The following is a 21,903-nucleotide window of genomic DNA, read 5'->3' as shown; positions in this document are numbered from 1 at the left end:
CGACGCGTCACGCGTCACTTTGTATGGGGGCTATACGAAAACGTGAACCTACATAGCCATCTTTCAATACCAAAAGTCCTACGTACATATAATAGATTACCAAATTTCCATCCACCCACTTCAATCCGTTCGGACGCTAGAGTGTTTTCCACAGACGGACAGACGGACGGACATAGCTATATCGACGTAGAATTGCACGCTTATCAAGAATATATATAGTTTGTGGGGTCTACAATGATTATATGGAGTAGTTACAAACGGAATGACAAACTTAATATACACCCGGTATAATAAGACATTTCCTGTAATCAAAAACGAGGCTCCGACTTTTGATCATTACAAGGTACATCCTCTTTTAAAGACAAGCAAGGCAACAGATACACATAATAATAAGGCAGCAGGAGCCGATGGCTGACCGGCCGAGCTGTTCGAAACCGGAGATAAGTTGTATGCATCAGCTAGTTAAAACCATATGGAAGGAAGAACGCTGATAAGTTGTATGCATCAGCTAGTTAAAACCAGAGTACGTAAAAATACTTTAAATAAAATTTCCAATCGTTTCGTTTCGTATTTTCCATAGGAACAATACAAAACGAAACATAACCCTCGTTGGCCGAGCTCGCTGTTTAGTTTCGTTTTGTTTACATTCGTGAGTACGAACAAAACGAAAAGCGAAAAGTACTCAACTCCACAACAACAGATAGAAAACTAAATAGTACTTAACACATGTGAATAAATCAAAAACGTTTGGTGGTTGATAAAATTCACTGTGGTATGCTGATGCTAACTTATAGGGTTCCCAGCTAACATTTTTTTCCGAATTCTTTGCGAATTCGGTCAGAATCTCTGCACAAGTTGCCGATTCTGATGCCGAATTCTTTCCGAATTCGGTACAAAAGTTGTATGGACGTGTCCACCGAAATCGGAAAGAATTTTCTAAGAAAATTCTAACAAAATATTAGAGTTTCGCAACGAATTCGGTCCGAATTCGGAAAAAAATTCTGGAAAATTCGGTGGAAAATTTAGATTTTTTGAAGAAAATCGGTCCGAATTCGGAAAGAAATTCTGGAAAAATTCGAAGAAGAGATTAGATTTTCTGGAAAAAATCTGATGGAATTCTTGGCCGCTGACTGATATTGACACACAACACAGGGCAAATCCCCAACTCAGAAACAATTCTCTTTTAATGCGCTATTTATGGATGATTCTAATGATTTTCCCTGTTGTTATCATGTTGTGATTAATAGTAGAAGAATGTGCACGAGTATGTTAAAGCTATCAACACTAGCTTGAATTATTATATGTTGCATTTATATTAAAACAATTCAAAAACTGTATATGCGAATTTTATAAAAAATCACTTTGTTTTTCGACAACAATCGAACAAAAAGATCCCTTAGAAAATCGATTAGAAATCGGAACGAATTCGGCACGAGACTCTTAAGTTTCTTCAGAAAATGTGCAGAGATTCTTAAAAAAAAGTTTTAGAAAATCGGTACAATTTCTAGAAAAATATTAGAGAAATCGACAAATATCTAAAAAATATTCAGAAAATTTCGGAAAAAAATCGGAAATCAGAGCCCTCGGAAAAAATTGTTGGCTGGGTTGTTAAGCAATCACATGTGTGTGTGTGTGTGTCTGAGTGTGTCATTGACCATAACGCATGGCAAACGTTTCCCAAAAATACTTGTCGTTTCGGTGGTGAATGAAACAACTCGGCAAAGCATAGCTGAAGTTACATTTCACCAATCGTACGGTTTCCATCTTTTTACGTTGAAAAGTTGGTGTTTTTGTTTTGGTTGTGAGATTGAAACGATTCGGAGAAGCTGAAAAGTTTGTGGCTTTGTGTGATTGGTACGGGAATCGTTTTGTTTCTTTCCGTTCATTGGTTAAAACCATATGAAAGGAAGAACGCGTACCCGACGGTTGGAACTAGATCATCTTATGCTCCGTCCATAAGTGAGGTGATAAGGCTGTATGCTCTAATTATAAAGGCACAAGTCCGGCCCCTATTGCTTATAAAATAGTGTCCGGGATATTGTGTGAATAAAGTTATTGTCACTATTAAAGCGGTCATCTATGAAGACTGCCTTCTGATAATATTTGAAGACTTCCTTCTTTTTGTACATAAATACTCCCTTCCGGGAGCAGAGCTCAGAATACTCGCTCGAATTCGAGCAAGTTGAGGGGGGCAACTTGCCCCCTCTCCACCACCAAACAAAAACTTAGCCCGCCCTTAAATAAACTTGCTCCACACCCACCCAAACTATTGCACCCAAAAAAAATTACCACCTCTCACCAAATTTTCACTCGCGAGTAAATCGAAGCTCTGTCCGGGAGTCCCTATAAAGAGCGCATTCTGGTTTCCCATTAGGACTTTCTTCGGGTAGTATATAGAAACCTCCTTCTAGTCGTCTATAAAGAGTACCTTTCGGGTCTTCTTCTGGTTGTCCATTAAGACTCCCTTCTGGTCGTCTATAAAATCTCCCTTTCGGTATTTTTGAAAAACTACATTCTGGTCGTCTTGAAAAACTTCCTTTGCTCTCTTCTATAAAGATTCCGTTCCAGAAGGGCTCCCTTCTTGTCAACATTAAATACTCTCTCTGTGTGTCTATGAAATGTTTTCCCCTTATGAAATGTTTTCCCAAATTCAAAGGTCACCTTAGAATTGACGTTTACGACATTAATGATGATACTTTCTATGTTAGTTTCTTCATATCTTTATAATGACTTCATGTGCATCTAGTCAATAAAGGAAGATATTGACATTGTCCCTCATATTTCAATGTTTAATAACATGAAGTAATTTTAAATCGTAAAAACTTTACCATTAAAAAATCTTAATTGGCATTCAGAGCATTTGCCAAAGCGATCATAATCGTACCGATTGCCATAAAAAGCTAGAGACGCCAATTAATTAACCAAAAAGAAATTAAAAAAAAAAACATTTAAAAATGTTTAAACATAACTTTGACATTGCTGCAATGTTTTCCAATTATTTTCGAATGCAGACTGTTGACGCTACCCCCTTCCTCATTACAAAAATTGCTGCTGCAGCAAGTTCTAAACATAGAAAATAACATCTGCCGACGAAGAAGGTTGCCCAAGTCATTGCATAGCAGAGAATGGTGGAGCCCTTAGAAAATTGTCCACACAGTATGCAGATGTGCCGATGTTGTTCTTGTTGTTCTATTTGTCGCCAACAACAATCATGGATGCATGTAATTAAAGCAGCATTTGGAGGTTGTTAAGCAACAACACCCCCATCACCCATCCCATGCCATACAAATTTACACACTTATTTCATGCAACAATTGTTAATTGTTTGGGGTGGTGGTTGAGGAATTTGTATCTCCCTAGAGTTTGAACTCCATTATCTGGTGTTGTTGAACAAGGCAACTCTTTTAGAGTAGCAACAAAAAACTGCACTCAAATGGTGTGGGTGAGTGCCATCAGAATTTGTTTGTTGCGTTGCAAACCATAAATTTCAATTGGGCGTAATACCTGCAGAATTGTCTTCAACATAAAAAATCGTATGTGAATTTTTAATTTTTTTTATGTGGGACTGTGACTTTATGGCTAGGCCGGAGAATAAACGTTTCGAAAAAATGCTACAGAAGTCTAGAACCATGATGATAAACCAAGGAAATATGAAAATTATAGGATCTTGATCCACTCCACATCACAAACAGACTTTAAGCCATAAGTATCAGTCGGCTTTGCCGACAGAGTTATACCCTCAGCATATGTGAATTGAAACTTTCATCTACGGAAAGATAGAACTATTTAGGGTTTTTTTCAGAATTTTGTGGCATTTTTTGGATATTAGAACTCGCCGACAAAAATGTGGATTAGGATTAAAGTTCAAAAGATGTTACTTAAAGGAATGGACCGACATAGCCCATTATGGAATTTTGGACCAAATCGGTTGAACAGTTCGAGAGTTATCGTACTCTCCAGCCAAAACATAGAGTGCTGTAGGGGCTTTTACACTATTCGGCCTGTTTTCTCAAGAAGTATGAACTTGCACCTGAAAAAAACTTTACCGCGGTAATTGGGGCAGCGAGGGCAAGTTGCTTCAACAAAAATCAAAGTGATTCGAGATCAGGTCTTAAAGTGAACTTATCCGAAATTTTGTGAGGGAGGTACCCGAAGGAGTAGACAAATAATGACCATATTCGAACCTGATCTATATCTGGTAGATATATAAGGATGTGTAAAGTATGGACTTTTGGACTGAATCGGCAGATCCGTTCGAGAGTTATCATGCGCTCCAACCACTGCACACGGTGTCATAGGGTTTTTTTGCAACTTTCAGGCTATTTTCTCAGGAAGTATGGACTTGCCCATGATGAAACTTGTACCGTCGTATGAGGGACAGTGAATTAACGTTGCAACAACAAAAACCAAAGCAATTCGAGAGCAGGTCCCAAACTGAACTTTTCCGTAATTTTGTGTGGGAGGTACCCGAAGGAGTGAACAGATGGAGGCCATTTTGGAACCTCATCTAAGTCTGGTAGAAATTTCACCATGTGCAAAGTATGGACCAAATCGATTGCTCCCTTTAAGAGTTATCGTGAGCACAAATTTTCTGAACATTTTCGAACTTTTGCGGGGATGTACCAGAAGGAGCGGAGCGATATAACCCATCTTCGAACTTAAACTAAGTTTGGACAAACTATTACGAAGCCAAATTTTGGACCGAATCTGTTGATCCGTTCGAGATTTATCGTGCACTTCAGCGAGACAGACGGACGGATGGACATGGCTAAATCAACTCCAAATTGTCTGAAACGGATTTCGTCCAATCATACTTGGGGTCGAAAACCATTATTTCGATGAAGTAAATTTTGCCCGTATGACAGTGTACATACCCTACTAATTTCGCGCGACATGCCCTTGTATATGTGAGGGTATAAAAAATACTCTTTTTGGGTAATTAGGACCCACTGATGTCTAAAATCTAAAAACACGTGCCACTGGGGCCTCAAAGTTTCCATTGGCCCTTTATATAGCTATTATTAAAATCTGACCCGATTTTCAAAATTTTTGTAGGATTACTTGTTTAGCCACTACAAAGAACTGGTAAACTTTTTTCATCGATTGGACAATAAATGTGATCTGTAGAGTGATTTTGTGAAAATTCGCCTTTGGTCCCATACAAACTTTAAATTGTACCACTACCATCGAGGGGGAGGGGGAGTTTTCAAAGAAAGATTTTTTTTATTTGCTGACAGATGAGACTTAATATACGTATATAGTAAAATTTGTTTAATATTTTACCTTTTTCATCCATAAATATTTTGAAAAAATGTTTGAAAAAAGTGATTTTACTGTTCGAAAAATCGAACACCAAGTACGAAATGGGTTTAGCTCAAATGTAAGCTTGCATTATCGGATGGACAAAATATGGCGATCAGAAGAGAATCTTTATAGAAGAGTTGAAGGAAATTATTATAGACATACAGGAAACAATCTTTATGGACGACCAGAAGGGAATCTCTATACATGTCCAGAAGGCGGCTCTATCTATAGGTGATCAGCAGGGATTGTTTAACGATCACTAGACGACAATGATTAATCTTTATACATGACCAAAAATATGGTAGTATGAACGAAAGGGAGTCTTCGTGGAGACTCTTCACAGACGGTGGAATGGGGAAGAAGGAAATCTTTATAGAAGCCCAAAAAGCGAGAATTTAAGGAGGATCAGATATGATTTTTTATGGACGACCGGATGGGAGCCTATATGTACAACAATAAAAAAGTCTTTATGGAAAACCTGAAACGAGTCTTTATAGAAGTCCAGAAGGTATTCTTTATAGACGAACACAAGGGAATTATTATATACGATAACAAAGGAATATTTGTAAACGATCACAAAGGAATCTTTATATACGACCATAGTCCTTATATACATACGATCGTCTGCAGCGATTACATTCTGATCGATAACGAAAAAACAAAAATTGTTGTACTACCAGAAGTGAGCATTTTTAGCCGTCCATAAGGGAGTCTTCATGGACGACCACATAGGAGTTTTGAAGGCCATCAAAATTATCAAAAGGGATGGACGACAGATGTGAAACATTAATAAAATATCAAGAAAGAGTTTTTATGATGACCAGATGGGTTTCTCATAGAAGACCATAAATGATTCTTTATACACTATCAGAAGACGACCAATACCGAAGATAGTCCTTATACGACCTTGGCTAAAAATCATGAAAGTGAAAACTGTTTTGTAGCATTACGTAAAGCTATTTAAAAGGTTTTGTTAATTAATTTTATGCGAAATATTGAATTCAATAGAGAGAGAACAACGAACGAATATTACATACGTACATACATACATACATACATACATACATAGGTTTACGGTTTGGTATTTTCCAGAATTTTCAACCACATTAGCTCTTATTTGGCATTTTGGTTCTAATTCCAGCAGAGAATTTCCATCATAGATATACTGAAAATCTTTTGGGCTTTGCCAAAATATGGTCAAACAAATATCTCAGAAAACAATAGTTCTGAACTCGGGAAACTTTTAGCTAAGCCCTGACAAAATTGGTTACGTCACAAAAACACTCCATCCATCCAGCCATCCAAATGTTGTTCCGGCTGTATTTTATTCACAAAAAACATTGTTCCACAACATCCCATACGGGACAAGGGAGACTTCTCTCATATCAATGAGTGCACCCCGATTCATATTTAGCTCAATGATATGGGACCTACTGTTTATCGCCGAGTCCGAACGGCGTGTCTTAAGACACCACTTGTAGAGAAGTTTTTCAAGGCTGAAATACTCAGGAAATGTCGCCAACATTACTGAGGGGTATTTTGCCACCGTTGAAAAATGTTTGATGTTGCTTGGCCGAGGAATCAAACCCCCGACCTTCTGCGTGCAAGGCGGGCGTGCATACCATTGCACCACGGTGGCAATTAATTTTCAAAATTAAGTTTATTTCTTCAGAAGTCACATAGTTTAAAGAAATAACAATAAGCAAATCCGTAATAAAAAGGACTCTGCCAACACCGATTAATCACTTGTTCCCAAAAATGTTTTAAATTTGCCCTAACTTGTAAATGGTTGGAAGCAAACTCATGAAAATTCGTGATATTTTCCGTAAAACAAGTAAAAAAAGATCGGATCTGTCTGTGTCAATTGAGACTTCAACCTATAGGCAGATCGAATACCGGCTGCACAACCAAATTCTTTCTCCCCAAATTTTTTTGTCAGAATCTTTTTGAAATCGCCAGCAAAAATATCGAAACTTTTGAGGTATATCGATGTACAACTTTTTCAGCTTCATATCTTAAAAAATAAAATTTTTCAGGAGATATAAAAAACTATTACTTTTTTGATTAGTTTCTCGTTAGAGTTGAGCTGTGGAGTGGCTTCTCTGTCAACGAACTTTTCATTTCTCAAATGTTAGTTGTGTTTGCAGTGATGAGCTTTTTTCTCATTCAACCTGTATAACTGTTCACGACAAATGCTTTTTTAGCGCAGCCACAACACCCTTTTTCGTACTTTTTTGATTCATCAGTTAAGTTAAAGTTTAAATGTAATTATTAGAAAATTGAGAACATCAAATTCCCATTTCTATCTCTCCTACGATACGAGGATGAGAAAGTAAGTTAACGATATAACGATTGTGGACGTTAAATGTTGTTTAGGATTATAGCGCAAAAGTGTTACACTTTTCCGAGGGAGGTATCTTAAGCAATGGACCGACATAGTCCGCTTTGGAAGTGTATCTTATATTAGGGTCATTCCATCATATAGTTATCACACCCACCATCGTTTTTAGTTGTTCACCGTATGATTTAGAGCTTTTGGACAATTATGTCACGAAAAATAGAATATCGCTTTAAACAAGACTGCAATAAGTACCTTAGGTCAAAATGTACACAGGATCCTCGAACAGCCCTTAAACTGCACGTACATTGGACTTTTGTCAGGATGGTACCCGCAGATGTTGTCCCATATAAACCATCATGGTACTTGAGGTGCGTTTGGAAATAATTTTTCGAAGTGCAAAGATTCGGTCAAATCGAAAACTTAAAATGTTGTATGGGAGGTACCTGAAGGAGTGAACCGATATAATCCATATTCAAACCTAATCTATGTATGTCCTTCGTAATATTTAGGCATAACTTACATCAACTTCGAAGATGGGCAAATAGGTCCTCTTTTCGGGTATCTAAACCACAAAAGTTCAAAAGTTTTCACTAAAATAGTGTGCACGATAACTCTCGAAGGCACATCGTCCAAGCAAAAAAATCCTTACTAAATAGTGGGTTTTATAGTACTTTTTGGTAGTCGTAACCCCTTACAAAACCCCCTACTAACCCATTATTTCAACAAGGGCATGTCGCACAGAGTAACTAGTTATTCTATAACCACGGAAATGCCTGGTGGGAGCGATATCTAATGAAAGGAATGATGCCCAAAATAAGATCCACTTCCAAAATGCAGTATGGCATCATGTATATCCTCCGCAAAACTTTTGGGCTTTAGTCCAAATTCATATTGTTGCCGGCAAGTTTCAAATACATACATAAGTTTTGCGGGAAGGGATTTTGATTGTATAGCTGGCAATCGATCTGTACACAAATGTCTCTATTCACACAGGCTAGGGGTTTATCTCTGTCGACAAAGCCGACTGATACTTTTTTATTTGTTTCTCGTTTTTTTTTCATATGTTGGTATGGACTCCGTTGTAGGTGGTCCTAGGTCGTATTTAAGCTATTGCCAATTGAAATTTCATTCACCCATAACAACAATCACGCGTGATCTGGGAACATAATTAAATCTGTCTTCAACTTGTTTAAGACAATTATGGGAATCATTATTTCTAATTGTCTGACTTTTTAATTCTCTGTGAGATTTTTTTGTTTTTTTTTTTTTTTTTTTTTTTTGAAAACAGACTCTGTACCTTTAAAAACCTACAGCAAAAGATCTGAAATTAGTAAAATAAAGAACACACAGGACAGCCGCAGACAATTTGCCGCCTCATCTCCAACAATTCTCAACATCCGCTGATTAGTTTTTTGTGAGATCTTTAAATTTGTCACATCGAAATATGAATTGCTTCAGATCCTATTACCCAAACACTTGGAAATTAGACACAGGGACTGACATACTCACACTTGCTGCGCCATATGGCGGCAAGTGTGTGTGTTTGTCCGGGGATCCTTAGAATTGACACTTAAGTGTAACAAAATAACAAACGAATGGAACATCAACATTTCCTTTAAGATCTGAAAAAATTAAAGATGGACAACAACATGTCTAAAAATAAATGCAGAACAAATTGTTTATTTCAGTCAGGCAAGGCAGCAGCCAGCCAGTTGTGGATATCTTAAAGAACTAGTTTACCTACCTTGGTTTCCTTATTTACATGAAAAATGCATCAAAAGAATTTAAAAGAAATATAATAAAAAATGCCTCCAAAAAATTCTCATAAAAATTTTGCCACTGCGGCCATTCGGCACACACATCCCAGAACCCAATTTTCATAAACGTTTTATTGCCTCATCACCATCATCATCATAGAGTTCCATCTGTTCGAGTCCAATTAGTCGATTGAGGAAGTTAATCAATGAAGATTTTTATGACTTTATTTTCCAACGAAAACTTTTAAAGCATACACCAAAGCTTGTTTGCCTTAAATTTTCCTTCTTTTACACATTTCAATTTTATTGTTATAAACAAACAATTTAAACTTTCTTCTTTATGTGTGTGATTGGATGTGTGCGTGTGTGGTTTTTGGAGCCGATTATATTGCTGTCAAAATATTTAAAAATTTTTAGTTAATTGTTTTTGTTTCCATTCTCGTTACAGTTCTTTTTCCCATTTTGTGCTTTTTCTTGTGGGGTGATCCGTACAAACGCGGCTTCTTTTGTGACGATGAATCGCTGAAGCATCCCTTCAAAGAATCCACCATCAATAATTTCTTGTTATACTTAATTGGCCTGGTGCTTCCTGTTTGTGTGGTAAGTAAAAGAATGTGATTTTAAATGTTCATTAATTTTTGTTTAAATTATATTTTTGATTGTTTTCCATAAAAATCTTGGGTAGGTTAATAAAGATATTATTAGAAATGATTATGCAATGACAGAACCACTTGAAATTTAATTCTGGCTTGTATAAGATGCTTATAGTACGTTTATATATAACAGGATTTAACAAACCTACTGGGTTTCAAATGTCAATTTCTTTGTGTATACGTCAAATAAATCTTCATTAAGAAGTTTAACCCTGCAATAGACTATAATATAAACATGGCCTAACATAGTTTGCTAGAGACGTAACATTTTCCCATATATCGAACCAAGCGTAGATTTGCAAACCAACCGATCCATACTTGTTTTTCAATTGAGTCATCGACCTTGATTCTTATGTCAATTGAAGTGATTCCATTCGTTTAACTAATCCCATTGAGTTCTCATAAAACTCATACAAGGTGGCGCAAAAGTAATCCTCCTAACAGAAAATGCTATAAATTTTGCGATGTCGATTCTGTTTTCACATTTGTGTAGTAAACACATGTGAAATACACGTTAATAAACAATGTTACGCTACACTGCTCCAGAACGCGCAATATTGGTGACTATTTATTTTATTTATTTTATTCTTTTTGTGGGGCTTTTTGAAGTCGCGGGTTTATGTCAACAAGCCTCAGACTCTTTCAGCTCTTAAAGACAATATCCGTCAAGAGTGTGAGGACCTATCGCCGGAAGTTTTGGTCAAAGCGATGGAAAATGCCATAAAAAGGGCTCAAATGACAATAAACTGTGGCGATCATTTATATGACATCCTATTCTCGACTTGATGTAAAATAAAATTAAAAGACCAAATAAAAATAATCCAAGGTAAGAATCAAAGTTTTTCAGTTTTTTTTTTTTTAATTACAGACAACTAACATCGGAAGTTTACTTTTGCGCCACCTTGTATGAAACTAATATATTAAAAAATGCCCATGGGCTGAAAAAGGACAATGTCAGGCACCATTCTGCGAAAACGAAACTATGTTTCATGCTGTTCCCTAAATTTATAGTCCACTAAAGTTGAAATTTCACTAAAATTTTGTACCTAAGGAAAAATTAAATAACTTACTTCAGTAAACGCTACAGTAATTTATTAAAACGGTTCTTAAAGGCCACAATCCTACCTACCTAAAAAAATAATGGGTACAATAACTTTTTCTTTCTCCAGATATTTGCAAAAATGAAATATTGTCCAAAATTGGGAAAAAAAATTGTCGTCTTTAGGAGCACGCCACGACCATATCTTCAAAAAATTTGATTTAAGATGGTCATGAGGAATAACACTGCTGCAGTCTTCAGGGCGACATTCTAACAGGTTTGAATATTCTTCCACAATTAGTGCTAACATTTACATACCACATGGGTGCACAGACCTGTCATTTGCCTTATAAGAAGTCAACAAGATTTCTCGGTCAGCACCCCAAGTGCAACCGACCAGTGACTTGAGGACCTTGTTCCTACTTCTGATCTTTTCGCATATATTTGTGAATTGCTTAAACATGCTTTCGAACGTTAAACCTAATGCATTGGGTTATTCAGCAGAGCCTTATTTAGCGGCGGATATCTTCATATTCTTCAGGTGGAAGAACTGCGACGATAAGATCATATATTACGATCACTATGCTGTCTGGAGGTAGAGGTTAAACAATTTGGGAGATATTACCCCGCCTTGGGAAATTCCATATTTTATTCTATGGAACTTCGACTTCTTTTTTTCTGAAATTCACAAACGAGTCCACGCATTTCGTGTTCTATGGACTTTTTTCAAAACCCAAATCCGGGTTCATCCAGTTTTTAAGCATTACCATTGAGATTCCTTGTGGGCCCAACGCTTTGGGTGATTTAGCGTTTCGGATGACATCTGCAACATCGCTCATCGTGAATTGTGGTGGTACCTCCTCGACTGCGGGGGCTCATATACGGCGTGGCACATTATTTTGAACCCTATCACTCTCGATATGCTCTATAAACTGCCTGTCAAAAGCTTGTTCAAAGATCTTTCTTTCCCGGATTCGAGAGTAATTTGACCGTTGCCCACAATTTACCCAATTCTGTACCAAATGTTGCATTGATGACTCAAAGAGTAAGTTTCCTAACTCTTGTGTCTTCAGGGTTTGTACAAGGAAGTTCATCACGCTCATTTGCTATTCCCGTCACCGGGGGTGTCTCGTATTCCGACAATGAAGTTGGTGACACGCTAAAATATGTTCTGTCGCAGAGAGAGCAGCATAACTTCAATCAAAGTAGCCCCGGAGGCGGCTAAGACCAGAGAAGCCTCGTAAATGCATCCATAACATACATACATTAAATCTCACCGACATATGTTAATTGCGGATCTGGCAAACGAAACAGACGGAACAGAACGGATATATGTATCTTTATCTTCTCTCCTGAAGGAAAATAGCATAGAAGATCTCATGATCTTTAGGAAAATTTTCATGGTATTCTATAAGAAGATCTCGTGGTCCTCTATTGTAAGACCTCATAGTCTTCTATCGGAAGACCTCATGGTCTTCTATAAGATGACCCCATGGTCTTCTGTAGGAAGAACTCATGATCTTCTAATGGAAGACCTCACAGTCCTCTATTGGAAGACCTCATGGTCTTCTATGGGAAGACCCCATGTTATTTTATAAGAATACTTAAAGACCGTATATAGGAAGACTTCACGGTCTTCTATAAGTGGACACCATGCTCTTCTATTGGAAGACCTCATTATCTTCTATAGGAAGTCCTCATGACCTTTTATTGGAAGACCTCATTGTCTTCTATTGGAAGATCTCATGATTCTCTATTGGAAACCCTCATGATCTTTTATAAGAAGACCTCATGGTCGTGGTCTTCTATGTGAAGACCTCATGGTCTTCGTCTTCTATATGAAGACCTCATGGTCTTGGTCTTCTCTAGGAATACCTCATGGTCGTGGTCTTCTATATGAAGACCTCATGGTCTTCTATACGAAGACCATATGCTATTTTATAGGAAGGCCTCATTGTCTTCTATAGGTAGACCTCTTGGTCTTCTATAGGACTTATTTTGGAGAACTTTATGGTGTTCTATAAGACTTATTTCGGAAGACCTCATGGTCTTCTAAAGAAGGACCTCATTGTCCTCTATAGAAGACTTCATTGTCGACTTTAGTAAGAACTCTTAGACTTCTGTACGAGATATTCTTTGTCTTCTATAGAAATGCCTCATTGTCTTCCATAGGAAGTCCATGATCTTAATTTCGTCTAAAGGATGAAAGACCTCGGGGACTTCGAGAAAAACACCTGTATGAGTACCCTATGACCTTCTTGTCGTTTACACCATGGTTTGACCTGAGGAAATGTTTTGAGGTTTAACCTGGCAAACAACTTTAAAGTTTACGTTTTAAAACTTAGTTTCTGCTAAATTAATAAAAACTTGAAAATGCTACGGCAACAACAATAACAGAACTAAAATAGCAAACAGACGATAACTCGAATTGAAATATCATTGAATTGCAGTTCCAAAAATTCTAAATAACAACTGCATTAAGAACAACAACAATAGCATTGTTTTGAACATTTGTAATGTTAAAAAATAAACAACAAACAAATATTAAAAAAAAAAATAGTTTACGAGGTGTTGTGTGATACAATTGTCTTCCTTCTTCAAACGAAGAAATAACAATTGAACCAAATGGGAAATGGAAATCGAATTTAAAACAACAACAGCAAATGAGCAAAAGCATGTAGCACTTGAATGTGTTGGGCCAGCTGCAAAATAATAGAGAAATGAAAACGGGGCACACAAAATGCAGGGGAGCAGCATATGTTTGCTTTCTAGCCACTATCACTTCTGCCTTTTTGGGATTACCGCATGGCGGTGTTATCAAATAGGCCGGATAGGCTATCGAGACATCGAAACCTAATGAAATATTCAATACAGTTTATAAAAAACGAGATATTAAAATTTATGATATTAATGGACTGCAGGCAGCATCTTCTTTGCCCTCCTTCCCTCGATGATTTGTGGAACTGTTTTGAATAACTACATCAAAAGCTGAGATGTTGATGTGGACTTTATTTCGTAATCAAAATTGAGTGTTTATGAATATCTTTTTTTTGTAATTTCTTGAGAAGTTTCACCGCTCCATTTAATAACAAACAAGACAAACGGGCAGACAGACAGACATACGAAAAGAATTTCATTCCCAAAACGAAGGGGAATTGGGTCACTATTACGAAAAATGCCATCCATACCCCATATGTTTGCAATTCGCCGCCACTTGCTGCACTTGAATGTTATTTATTATTTTTAATTGAATTTTAACAAGTGCTTAATTTAAGATGGACCCTTCTTCTTCTCCCCTTCTCTCGGTCGTTTCTTCTAACATCGGCACATCGATATTTACAACTTGAAATATGTAATCTTCAAGTGAAAAAGTGTAAATTATGGAGATCATTCGTAAACTTTTTTCGATTCCCTCCCCCCAGTGAACAGAATTTCGCTGACACTTGCGCTAAGAACTGATGAAATTTGAAAGTGGTTTCTAAGAAATTACATATCTATAACATATGGCCCCAACATTGGTGCAAAGATAATTTCGAAATCATCAATTGTGTTTGAAATAATTTTTGTTATTTAAAAATTTATGGATATATTTTTGTTTTGGAAGTGATAAAAATTTGAAGAACAACTATGTAGTGTTGCTGGAAGACTATAAAAGACAAAGAGATTTCCCCATGGATGACTCCGTGATATTCCTTTATCATCCAATAGAGGACCATGAGGTCTTCTAATGGAAGACAATGGAGTTTTCCAATAGCGGACCACGAGGTCTTCTTATCGAGGGCCACGTAGCTTTCCTATAAATGTACTAGACTTTGACGCGTTCATATGTAAGACCTTTAAATATTGTTATAGGGGACCATGTGTGTCATTCCTGTATATAACTATTACTACTATGAATGACGCTTATAGAAAACCTTGAGATTCTCCCATAGGTCATCCGATAGAACACCATGAGATCTTGTTTCTCCTAACGATAAAGCATGCGCCCTTAATATCAAAATATACCTTAAAATACCTTAATATAATTTTATATATGACCTTGAAGAATTCCTCTATGGGGCATGGAGTCTTCTATAAATCTACTTGTTGATGACCATTAGTTATTCCTATAGAAGTTTATGAGATTTACGTAGGCAGTGAGATCTTCATAAAGAAGACCACCTGATATTTTTATAAAAGTCCCTGTGGTCCACCAATAGAAAATCAAGCGGTATTCCCGTAGCTGTATTTCTATCAAAAAGGATATTGATAGAAGACCATGAGGTTATCCCATAAAAGACCGTGAAGTCTTCCAATAGAAGTCTATGAGGTCTGCCTAGAAGACTTTGAGATCTTCCTACTTAAGGTTTTTTTATAGAGAACCATTAGGACTTCTTATAGAAAACCGTGAAGTCTTCGTATGGACGTAGGAATCTTTGAATAGACTATATGATATAGAAGACTATGATATCCTCCTATAAAGAATGAAAATCTTGAATCTTCTGCTGATGACGATGAGATTTTCCTATAGAATAGTAGTCTTCGTGGTCCTTTTATAGATAATCATTTGGTCTTCCTACAAATTGCCCCTAGATATTTCTATAGAAGACCATTAGGACCTCTTATAGGAGATCCTGAGATTATCCTAGGGCCCATGAGAACTTTTTTAAGAAGTCATCACTAGATGACCGTGAGGCATTCCTAAAGAAGTTTATGAGAGGTTACTCTAGAAGGCCACGAGATTTTCCCATAGAATATAGTGTAGTTTTCCTATATAATATCAAGTGGTCTTTCTAATGAAGAGTTAAGAACAAGAGCAGTCTAAGTCCCAGAACAAGTATTCTTTAATGTATAATATGCTGGCTTTTATGTGGATTATGAAAATGCATTAATCACCCGAAGTGAATCGGAAGATGTATTTTTTATCATTTCAGTTACCATAACATGCAGCGGCAAAACACCAGCCACTTGGACGTCCGGAGATAGATAAACCAGAAACCAAATCATGTTGTGATAGACGGAAAACACTCTTCCGGCGTATTTGATATCCGATCGAGCAGACATCGATTTGGACCATTTTTTTGTGTTAGGCCACAATGTTGCTGGACGTCGAGAAGCTGCAATCACTACAACAGGTAGCGTCTCAGAGGTTGCTCTGGACTCTTTCAAGTGAGGAACTACGTCAGGAACTTTGTTCCTGCGTCGTTATCAGAATAAGAGACAGTCTCGCAGTCCTTCCTACAGAAGCCGCTGAAGCAGCACTTAACACCAGTCGTTGCTTTTTAATTGCAATGAACCTCGAGGTAAGATATTTTCTCGATCTTTCCTCGAAGTCTATTGCAAGTGGGTTTTATGAGTCGGAAAAATATCATGGCAGCGACTGTAAAGCAGACCAAGCTCAAAAATAACGGCAGCTTACAGCGTTGTAATCCTTACAACGTACTGAAGACGATCTCACCAGAGGTGCATGTGTGGGACTAATTTTCCTATTGCACTAGTCTGTTCAATACTAGGTCTGTCCCCCTTGCTTGAGCCTGGCTCTACGTGGAATGACTGGAGGTAGCAGTTAGGTGTGGAATAGCCGAGGTAGAGTTGCTTAACCTATACATCCCGCCGATAAATAACTATACTCCAGACTGTAGCGCTCATCATCATGAGTTGTGGCATTCGGTACTAAGCCATTACTATAGGGGGTATAGCGTAAGCTAATTCATTTGGACAGTTGCAACATTGTAGCCAGAATAAGTGTGAGCAACGGTTAAGTCCCTCTCGAACCCTAGAAAGAAGTAAGATATGACCTCAGTCACATTTGGCGACATTGCACTGATTGATCCGAAGAGGTGCGCAGCTCACCAGGACAAAGAGAAGATTACAACGTCGCATTAGATATTATCATGTCGATAAGTAACGAAACTCCCAATCATACAAAGCGTTAGACACTGCCGGTATTTCCGTGTTAATGCTGAAACAGCTGGATGATCTTAAGAAAGTTCTCAATCTGTCGCTAGCCAGAAATCAGAAGTAGCTATTCAGTTGCCAATCATCAGCTAGTGTTCCGCACTACAACAACGCTGCACGTCATCTCCATACATATTAGTGGAGGGTTCAATCAGAGCACGTCGTATAATCGAACAGTGATAGCGGCGCTTGACTTATCAAAAGAATTTGATACAAGCACTCCACGCAGTTTAAGGTAATCGAGCAGATTACCATTCGGCCAAGTTTGAGACGTTGGGTAATTAATTATATGTGTGGTCGCCAGTCATACGTGGAGTGGAGTCTAGATTGAAAAAGGGAGTTCCCCAAAGCGGGATAAAAGATAACTCTCCTGAATTCCATCCCCTTCAGACGTCATTAATATCATAACGAATGCGGATGATTGTTCGATCATGGCGTCAGGTACCTTCCCTAATGTCATTTGTGAAAGGCTGAACTCCTATTTGACTGATCTTATCACCTTTTTCTGCACGAGGAATTTGTAAATATCCGCCACTAAAATTGCGGCCACTCTGTTCACAACATAGACGGCAGAGGTAAGCACTGAGTTGAAGGTCATGTTGATGGTAGGGGAATCGCGGTCACATTCAATAGGATGCCTCTTCATATCTTCAGTGGACCATCTACATGAAGAGACAAAGATGCTTCCAGTACAGGAGCACAATCGTTGCAGTACTTGCTCGATTGACACAGTGAGAACCAGTCTAATCACCATATGGTGGATAGTACCTCCCAACCAGACATGTCAGGAGGGATCTTTGTGATCTAGAATGAGAGATTTAAACTTAAAAAATAACAAGATCAGCAAACCTATCTGCCAGGTTTGAATAGCATTCACACGCAGATGCCATAAAAATTATAGCGTGGATGTGGTCCTGGGAGTACATCGCTGCTGAGGAGCGTCAGCTGACATGACAAACCACTACGCTCGGGATGTTACAGCAGTCTTAATTTCTATAGGGCAAGCATTGATGCCACCGTGCAAAACATCTGCTAAACATCTACCCACAACAGGCCCGCACTACACACTGTAGATTTTTAGTTGATCTGCCAAGCCAACTCAACTAACTCCAGTAGCTTTCCAGCAGCCACTTTCCTAGAACTGGAGATAGATCCAGGGACGTACGTATGGAGTTTTTAAGGGGACAAAGTCCACCCCCACCCCCGAAATGAAATTGTTCATATTTGGGGAAGGTCAAAAATCCGATAGAAAAACCAAGGTGAGGTGATATTACAAAAATGGCATCCAAAATTGGAAAAGTAAAGTTGAAGATCGTTCTGTTTAGAATTAAAACTATCTAAGTTAGTAAGTTACCATTACTGAAAGATTGCCTCATGTATTGAGTAACGACTGCTATAATACGTTCTCATTGCGTTTTCTTTCTAACTACCAATTCCTTTCTTTCTAACTACCAATTCGCTCACACGTATTTGGACGTGATCGCCACCTTGGTTAGGAGCGGAGCCTATCTAAACTCCTGCCTTTCTATGGGTCAGGCACCCGGTTGATAATGCAACTCCACATTCGAGCCGAAACTCTCCCCGCGATTTGGGTCTAAACCACAGCCACCGCGATGCTCCCACAAGGGGGCCAACACCAAATGCCAGGCCAGATCCGAGGATCTGGGGGCACCTGGCACCCGCGGTACCAGAATATAGCCTCCGGTCGGGCTTCGTGGCCAGTGACCACTACCAGTTGGACTCCAAACAGTCCCGGACTGGTAACCTCCTCCAATTATGCCAGCAGAACAACAATCAACACAGGACCACAAACAATTAACATGCTGCCCTCACGGACTGCACAAAGGGCCCACAGGGACCACGGCAACGGACAACACAACACAAACACTGGACGAAGCCACCCTCACGGATGACCGGCACGACATCCACACCAGGGAAAAACACAACGCACCGACGCCAACACTCCTCCTCCGACACCAACACGCCCAACTGTAGAGATGACTATGTGGAGGAGTTACCTCCACTAAGTCTAGTCCTTCTCCTATCAAACACTTCACGTGCATACCTAATTAAACAACTAAGAGTCCGCCTGTCTTCAAGTGCCCTACTAAAATCCCACCCCGCCCCTCCATACGTTATACCCATATTGACTAAAACTCTAATGTCATCATAGTAAGGACATTCCGTCAGTATATGCCTCCAGTCCTCAGTCATCCCACACCCACATAAATCTGTCCTGGACAGGCCTCTTGCATATAAAAATGCATTTAGAGAACCATGCCCCGTCAGTAAGAATCCCAGACTCATGCTAAAGCTGAAGTCTGGGCGGTCCAGTACGAACGTTGCGTCACGAATAAATTCGTACGTCACCCGCCCTTTGTCACTGTCCGTCCACCTAGTCCGCCACCTAACAGCAGCACGCTCCCGAAGGATTGCACTGCGCCGCCTAACATCCCCATCCACCAGATCAGAAGGCCCGAGCCAATCATCCTCGGACAGTTGCAAGCCACGCTTCAGCTTGTACAGAACAGTCCTACATCTCGCTTCCAGGTCAAAGGGCAGGGCGCCAAGTAGCACCTGCATTGCGTCCGTAGACACAGTGCGACACACTGGCAGACATGCTAACATGACCACTCGTTGACACGACAAGAGCTTTCTACGCCCAACAACAGATTCTGCTGCAGCACACCATACAGGCGCCCCATATGTTGCACAGGCAACAAAGAGTCCACCATATATGGTGCGCACGGAACGTCTGCTCAAACCCCAGTCGGTCCGCAAGATCCTTCTGACCATTCCAGCTACAGCAGTCAACTTGTCCTTCAAACGATCGAAGTGCGGCAGGAAATTCATTCTCTCGGCCATAGTTATCCCAAGGTACTTGACCTGCTTGACATACCGTATGCCGTGGTCACCAAATCGAACGTGGGGAGGTCGACTGTGTGCTAATCTGCCTTTCAGCAGCATCAGCTCAGTCTTCTCCTTAGACACCTCAACACCCACTCGGTCACTCCAGACCCCCACGATACCCATGGCCTCCTCAGCACGACGTTCCAGTTCGGCACGAGCCTCACCTTCAATCATGATGAGGAGATCATCAGCATACGCACAGATCTTGAAAGTGGTCGCTAACTCCCGCAGCAGAGAATCCATCATGAGGTTCCAAATAAATGGACCACAGATAGACCCCTGAGGGCAGCTCCGCTCCACATCTGTCCAGACCGTCTCATTGGCTCCCACGACACAAGCCCTTCGTCCACTGAAATAACTGGACCAGAGAAGAAACTCCCGACACCCGATCTCAGACAGCTTTGCGAGCACGCTATCCCACGAAAGGAAGTCAAATGCGCCTTTGAAGTCGACAAATATGCCTAAGACATATTTGGCACTTGACCCGCTCAGACTATTCTGCACATGCATCCACGCGTCCACAGTACCTCTACCCTCGACAAAGCCGAACTGATGCGGTGAAGGACTCACGCCGCGGCACTCCCCAATGTACATATCGTCTGCTCCGTCGGAAAAGGTCGTAAGTCCCTCTCAATAAATTTTTCAGGAGGAAGAAAAATCATTCCAGCGCTTTCTGTTTTAAAGATTTTATTATGGTGGTAAAGGCGGTATTTTTCGTTTATTTATTCCGCTTCAATACCTGTACTTTGTTTGATAAAATTCCGTCGCGTTTGGGAGATAATTGGGTGTTTTTGGACTTACGACCTTTTCCTTGTACAGTTTTGTATTTTTGTGGGGACTTACGACCTTTTCCTACAATTTACGGACGTTTTTAAAATAAAATATTTATACTTTACAAAACAATGTGGAAAGGGTATTATAAGTTTGTTTTGTCCAATATTCGCGTAACATCGCGAAGTATTCGTCGTAGATCCCCTCCCCTTGCCATTTTTTCATATCTTGACGAGAAAAAGCGATCTAGCTATGTGCGTCCGTCCATCCTTTAACAATTGTAATAAAACTCCAGGCCTCAATTTTGGAGCGATCGTCACGAAATTTTGTGGAGAGGGCGGGTTCCGACCAGAAGTGACCCCATTAGATGTTGGTTATGATCGGAAGGTGTGAAATGAACCAAATCCACAATTTTTTTCCCGAATTTGTAGCTGTCCAGTAATATTCCGATCGGAGCGACATTTTAAGAATGATTTGAGTTTAAGACAGATAATAAGCTTGCATTTTAACATGGTGATGAGATAATTATTAGCGGGTTTAATGGACCAAAACTTTTGTGTGAAATCTAATATATAAAAGACAATGTGTATATGTTTGTATGTTCCGCATAGACCCAAAAACGGCTAAACCGATGTTTTTTGAAAATTTCAGAGAATATACAAGGAACATCCGAGGCTTTATTTTTTTGAATTTTGGAGGGTTATGAAAGTATCGGTCAGAAAATTAATTTGCGAGGCAATGGTTGTTCAATCTCCGACCCTATGACTCTAGGATGTTTGGTATTGACGCCTTCATATAGCCTCCCCAGAACGGTACCTGCCGATTTCCGGTATTTTGAAGGTGTTGCCTCAATATCCCTCCGAAATGGCTGAAATTTGGTATTTATTCTTCGTTTCGGGTATAAAACATTCTCCCATAAATTTGTTTATATAGGTCCACGCTTTCATATAGCCCCATAGAACGGTGCCTCCCGAATTTCGGTATTTTGAAGGTTAGCCACATTGTTTTACCGAAATTGCTGAAATTTGGTATTTAGTCTACTTCATAAACGAAAGCAAACTAACTGAAGTAAAATTTAATACAACTCATGGTGGAGGGTATAACAAGTTCGGCCTGGCAGAATTTAACGACGTTCTTACTTGTTATTGATATTCACTTGCATATCCCAACTAATTTGCGATGCAAAAAAAT

At 39.1% G+C, this 21,903-nt stretch overlaps 1 protein-coding gene across 2 annotated transcripts in view; it reads left to right on the top strand.

The window, feature by feature from the left end:
- The window catches only part of wun (wunen), a 231,924-nt gene that overhangs the window by 182,822 nt on the left and 27,199 nt on the right, over positions 1-21,903 (top strand). For both annotated transcript variants that reach the window (XM_073957040.1, XM_073957041.1), the window contains exon 3: positions 9,851-10,002. In XM_073957040.1, coding sequence (XP_073813141.1) covers positions 9,851-10,002 — 152 coding nt within the window. The remainder of the gene's footprint in view (positions 1-9,850; positions 10,003-21,903) is intronic.

The sequence above is a fragment of the Musca autumnalis genome, unplaced genomic scaffold (assembly GCF_047663935.1).
Source record: "Musca autumnalis isolate F117 unplaced genomic scaffold, ASM4766393v1 scaffold_5, whole genome shotgun sequence".
In the NCBI taxonomy this organism is placed as follows: Eukaryota; Metazoa; Arthropoda; class Insecta; order Diptera; family Muscidae; genus Musca; species Musca autumnalis.
This window is presented reverse-complemented; position numbering and strand designations above follow the sequence as displayed.